Source organism: Enhydra lutris, unplaced genomic scaffold (genome assembly GCF_002288905.1).
Source record: "Enhydra lutris kenyoni isolate GAN:26980312 unplaced genomic scaffold, ASM228890v2 scaffoldscaffold34, whole genome shotgun sequence".
Classification (NCBI taxonomy): Eukaryota; Metazoa; Chordata; class Mammalia; order Carnivora; family Mustelidae; genus Enhydra; species Enhydra lutris.
This window is the reverse complement of record NW_019154118.1, coordinates 10,999,378-11,005,251: the sequence shown is the minus strand read 5'-3', so window position 1 is coordinate 11,005,251 and position 5,874 is coordinate 10,999,378. Positions and strand designations below refer to the sequence as shown.

Genomic DNA, 5,874 nt, shown 5'->3' with positions numbered 1-5,874 from the left:
TGCCTCCATGGTCATACTTTGCTAAGGGCAAAGGCAATCTTAGCCTGACCCCCAGGATCTTGTAAGTCTACTGTAACATACAAAAATTCCTATGGAAACTTCCTTTATCTCTAACCCTCCCAAAATACATGTTGGCAATCATCCCCCAAGCATATGACCTGCTCATATACACCTGAAGTGTCTTGTGACTCAGGTTTTATAAGATGGTAATAAATGACTATTTCCCAACAATAGCTACCCCCTCAAGGTCCTGGAAACCTTGCTTCCAAAATTCTTTAGAGACTTAAGCTGTCCCTAACCCCCACCCAACTTGAACGTATGTAACAGGCCACTCCTCATGACCCCAGTGCAGCTCTTTCTGCCCCTGGGTTCTCTCCCCGTGATTTAATAAAACCACCTTTTTGCACCAAAGATGTCTCAAGAATTCTTTCTTGGCCATCTGCTCTGAATCTTGACATCTTTCCTACATCAGATCTAGGTATAGTTGGCTTTTTTTTTTGTTTTTTTTTAATTTTTGCTATTCTGTTTGGTGTGCTGTGACTGCGTGTATATCATGATTTTCAGAATAATCTCAGCCGTTTTTATTTGGGTACTTATTTTACTCCATTCTGTCGTTCCTTCCGGCATTCCAACTACATGTGTGTTGCACCTTTTAAAACTATCCCAAAGTTCTTGGATGCTCTTCTCCGTGTCTCTTTGCCATTTTCATCCTTTGCCTTTCTGGTTGGGAAGTTTCTACCTGTAGAGGCCTATTCAGCCAGAGCGGCCCCACTCTGGTTGAACTGCCATTTTGTTGTTTATGCAGTAAAACTTATATTGACTCTGCCCCCACTCCCCAGGGGAACTTACTTAAAAACAAGTCCCAGAAACCAGTCCCAGGTAGAAAAGCCCAAATACAAGGGTGGGTCAGGTCGGGTGGAGACATTCAATCAGTGGGGGAGCATACTGTCTCCTAGCTACCAAGGAGTATGGGCCCACCCTTTGGGCACCTTTTGGGTGCCAATTCTGAACTAGGTGATAGGCTGGTTCAAATGTCTACTAGGGTAAATTGTAATTCAGTCGGTCACCTAGCATCACTGTGCAGCTTTCTCTGTGTGTTACAATTTCATTGGCCACCTGTGCGTGGCCAGGCCCAACCACATGGCCTTTGCTCTATAAAAGCTAGTCTGTGAAACAGAGAGAGGTCATCCTCTCTGTAAGGGGCGGCCCTGACTGGTCTGTTTGATGGTCAGTTTGATTCTTGATGCTTGACGCGAAATAAAGCTTTGCTTGAACTTTGCTTTATATCAGTCTCGCTCCTTTAATCACGGACCCATTATTAGGGGACCCAACATTGGGGACCCAATATACTGACCTATCTTTAAGGTCCCTTATTCTTTTCTTGGCTGTGTCCGGCCTACTGATGAGCCCGTTACAGGCATTCTTTATTTCTGTTACAGTGTTTTGGACTTCTGGCATTCCATTTTTATACTTTTACAGAATTTCCATCACTCTCCTTTCATAACCAATACGTTCTTGCAGGCTGCTCACTCTCTCTAATGGAGCCCATCACCGATTAATCATGGCAGTTTTCAACTTCCTTGCTTGATAATTCTAATATTGGTGTGATAGATGACTCTAGTTCTGTTCCTTACTCTGTCTCTTCAGACTGTGTTTTTGCTTGCCTTTTAGCATGCCTTGTGATTTTGTTGTTGAAATTCAAACCTGGAACAATAGGAACAGTCAGGTAACAGGAACCGAGGTAAAGAAACTTCAGTGTGAGAATTTATGTGAATCTGAATAGTAGCTGTTATCTTTGAAGGAGTCAGGGGTTTCAGGAGACTCTGTTATCTCTTGCATTGCCTTTAGGCATCCTGAAGTACTTGTTCTTAGAGATAGTCTGTGTCTTGCAGCCGTTTCCATGGTAACCCACTGTCTTCACGCTGGAGCCCTGTTGTGGTGGAGGTAAGGTCTCTGAGGAAGAGAAGCATTCTATACTCTTGTGATTAAACATAAGTCTTTAGTGGACCCTCGTTGGACACTCACCGTCTTAGGTAACACAACAAGGCTGTGGGGTGCTGAAAGGGGAGGAAGGTCCTTTTCCCAGGTGGGGAATGGATTTAGCAAAGTCTTTTATCCTAGAGAATAGTTTCTTTTTTTAATGGAGAATTATCTATTCTAAATTTCACTCTTTTCTTCCCCACCTAAAGATTTATTTATTTATTTGGGAGAAAAAGCGCACATGAACAGCAGGGAGAGGGAGAAGGAAAGGGAGAAGCAGACTTCCCGCTGAGCCCCACTGAGCAGGGAGCTCAGTCAGGGCTCAAACCCAGGATCCTGAGATCATGACCTGAGCCAAAGGCAGACGCTTAATCGACTGAACCACCCAGGCACCCCTCACTCTTGTTACTCCTCCTCTCCCCCTGACAGTTCCAGGAGAGTATCTTTCTTCACTCTTCACTACGAGACGGAACCCATGGAAGTGTGGGGTTTCCCTAAGGCTGCAGCTCCCAGGAGTTTCCCACTAGCGTGCTAGTCCACACCCACCCTCCAGTAATTGTCAAAATTGCTATTTAAGTGCTCCTACCAGTATTTGACTCCAGTGGTTCTCCCCCAGCTAAGTAGATCTCTACTATGATTCTCTCTTGCTTCCCTCCTCTCTCCGGGTTTTTTGGGAAGTGTTTTGCTCTGTGACTTCTGTTCTCTGATGGCCCCAAGAAAAGTCATTGCCTTTTGTTTTATTTAGCTTTTTCTTGCTTCAAGGATAAGAGAGTATTGACTTCCAGGTTGAAGAACTTGGAACATGTGAAGACATGTTTATGCTAAAACTGGAAATCCCAACTTTGTGTATTTGAAATATTTCATTAAAATTGAGATAAAATAAGTATGTAGAGATTAATAAAGAAAATCAGGGAAGCATGGGGCGAGCATGGCAAACTCAAGGAACTTCAAGGAGCTTGGTATGTTAGATCATAGTGTATGTGTGAAGGGGGCTTTGTATAAAATGACAAAACTGGAGGGGTAGGCAGGTGTCAGGAGGTGAAGCTCCTATGCTCAGTGTGACATGTTAGATCACTTGTGTCTTATTTTTTAAAATCCTTACTGTTTAATATAGGGCTTAGTAAATAAAAGTTGTTTAATAAATGCATATTGAATGAAGAAAGAACAAAGGAAAGAAAATATAGTTGAAAAGTCATACTAAAAATTAAGTGTGGAATGATAACTTCACATTTCTCTTAAAGAGTATGAAGAGAGTCATTCTAGAATTCTTACAAAGAGCTAGTTTTCTCATTATCTTTTAAAAACACTTAAATATTTAAAAACGCCTAAATATTTAAAAACACCCTTTTTATTTTTAAGGTTTTCAAGATGTTGAGGCAGCTTTGCATTTAGATAATGATTTTTTTTTACCTTCAGTTAATATTTATGACCTTCTCTTGCTGCTTCTCATATGAATGAGAAATTATTCTTTGGCAGATATCCCTCAAATTAGCAGTGACACACAAATTTTCAGGGGTGGTTCAACATTCTGGTTGCCTTTCCCTCTATTTCCACAGGGACTATAGTTTTCTCTGGGTTTCCCAGACTTGCTGGATAGGAAGCTGCTTCTTCCACTTCTTTTCTTATCTAACTTTAGAAAAACACTAGTTCACGACACTTATACGTCTAAATATTTGGCTGGTGGGAATTTTTTGGGTTTTCTAAATAAAGGCCGTCTATAGCTATAAAATCTTAGACTATGGGAGACCTTGTAGGCATTTTGGCTAATGTACATCATGGAGGAGGGAAGTGAGACTTAGAGAATTTGGGAAGATTGCTCTGTTTATACGGTTGGCTGCTGGGAGAAGTGAGAATTCACTTCTCTGCATATCACTTCTCAAGTTTTGAGGTCTGATTATTTTTGATTTTCATCAACTAGGAACAGTATCAGTGTTACCCTGAGTTTTAGGCCCCTGGAGTTTGACTGCACAGTAGATGATGTTCAAATGCTTGGTTTCCTATCGCAATGCTTACAATATTTGTCGGAGAGTAAATGAGACAGGGAAGAATTCCCCAGAGAGGGCAGAGAAAATTATTGCAGAGAAGCTTGTGGATCCCATGATAAAGATGTCCATTTTCCTCAGCAGGTTCACTGACCAGGTCATACCAAGCAGATGAATCCAGCAAATCATTCCCAAGTGACGGGCTTTGTCCTCCTGGGGCTCTCCCAGGTATGGGAGCTCCGGTTCCTTTTCTTCAGTGTCTTCTCTGTTGTGTATCTTTTGACTGTGATGGGAAATCTCCTTATTGTGGCCATCGTGACCTCTGACCCACACCTCCACACAACCATGTACTTTCTTTTAGGCAATCTTTCTTTCCTTGACTTTTGCTACTCTACCATCACGGCACCTAGGATGCTGGTTGACTTGCTCTCAGGCAACCCCGTCATTTCCTTTGGCAGCTGCTTGACTCAACTCTTCTTCTTCCACTTCATTGGTGGCATCAAGATCTTCCTGCTGACTGTGATGGCGTATGACCGCTATGTTGCCATCTCCGAGCCCTTGCGCTACACGCTTATTATGAACAGGACCGTATGTGGTCTCCTCATGGTAGCCTCCTGGGTGGGGGGCTTCATCCACTCCATTGTACAGGTTGGATTGACTATCCAGCTGCCATTCTGTGGGCCTGACAAGCTGGACAACTTTTACTGTGACATGCCTCAGCTGATCAAATTGGCCTGCACAGATACCTTTGTGTTAGAGCTTCTGATGGTGTCTAATAATGGCCTGGTGACGTTGATGTGTTTTCTGGTGCTCCTGGGATCCTACACAGCACTGTTATTCATGCTTCGAGGCCACCATGGGAAGGCCGCAGCAAAGCCCTGTCCACCTGTGCCTCTCATATTGCTGTAGTGACCTTAATCTTTGTGCCTTGTGTCTACATCTATGCAAGGCCGTTTCGGACATTCCCTATGGACAAGGCGGTCTCTGTGCTGTACACAATGGTCACTCCCATGCTGAATCCTGCCATCTACACCCTGAGAAATAAGGAAGTGATCGTGGCGATGAAAAAACTGTGGAGGAGGCAGAAGGACCTTCTGGGTCCCCTGGAGCACTGACCTCCAGATTAGCAGAAGCAAGGCCTGAGAATCTGCTGACTGCTTCAGTGTAGGAACATGCTTGAGGAGACCTACAGAGTAACTAAAACTACATGTCCCCTCGATTACTTGCTCTACTACTTGCTTCTCTATTGTTTTCAACCACAGTCAAGTTCTGGAGACCTGAACTCTTAACACAGTTAGAAAATGGAATGAGTATCCTAGAACTTCTCCCAAGTGCCTCTTAGAGAAGAAGTCTTAGGTGCTATGGAGAAATGGTGTTTGGCTCAGTGGTACTTGTCCATATGATGGTATTGGCCCTGCGGAGAAAGTTCTAGCTGCATGGAGGTGGCACATCTGGTGTTTCTCTTCTGATATTGCTTCTTGGACACAAAATATATCAGATGAGCTCAGAACAATTATAAACATCCTGGAGAAAAGAGAGATCTGGAGGTTAACGTAAATGTGGTGTTGATATGGGAAGGCTAACTTAATTTAATGTCAATGAAGAGAAAGGAAATTGTCTTTGGAAAATTACTTCCTCCTCTTACTTAAGGTATTCACCATCATCACGATTTAAATAATATTTGTTAAGAGTTTACTATGTGGCAGGCGTTGATTTTATCATCTTCATTATTTTTTTTTAAAGATTTTATTTATTTATTTGACAGACAGAGATCACAAGTAGGCAGAGAGGCAGACAGAGAGAGAGGAAGGGAAGCAGGCTCCCCGCTGAGCAGAGAGCCCGATGCGGGACTCGGTCCCAGGACCCTGAGATCATGACCTGAGCTGAAGGCAGCGGCTTAACCCACTCAGCC

General features: G+C 43.2%; 1 protein-coding gene across 1 annotated transcript; it reads left to right on the top strand.

The window, feature by feature from the left end:
- The first annotated feature begins 4,133 nt into the window (after positions 1 to 4,133).
- On the top strand, positions 4,134 to 5,077 carry LOC111153911 (olfactory receptor 4D5). Its single transcript, XM_022513220.1, is given in 2 exon segments — positions 4,134 to 4,815; positions 4,818 to 5,077. Coding segments are annotated over 2 exon segments (942 nt in total).
- The last annotated feature ends 797 nt before the right edge of the window (positions 5,078 to 5,874 follow it).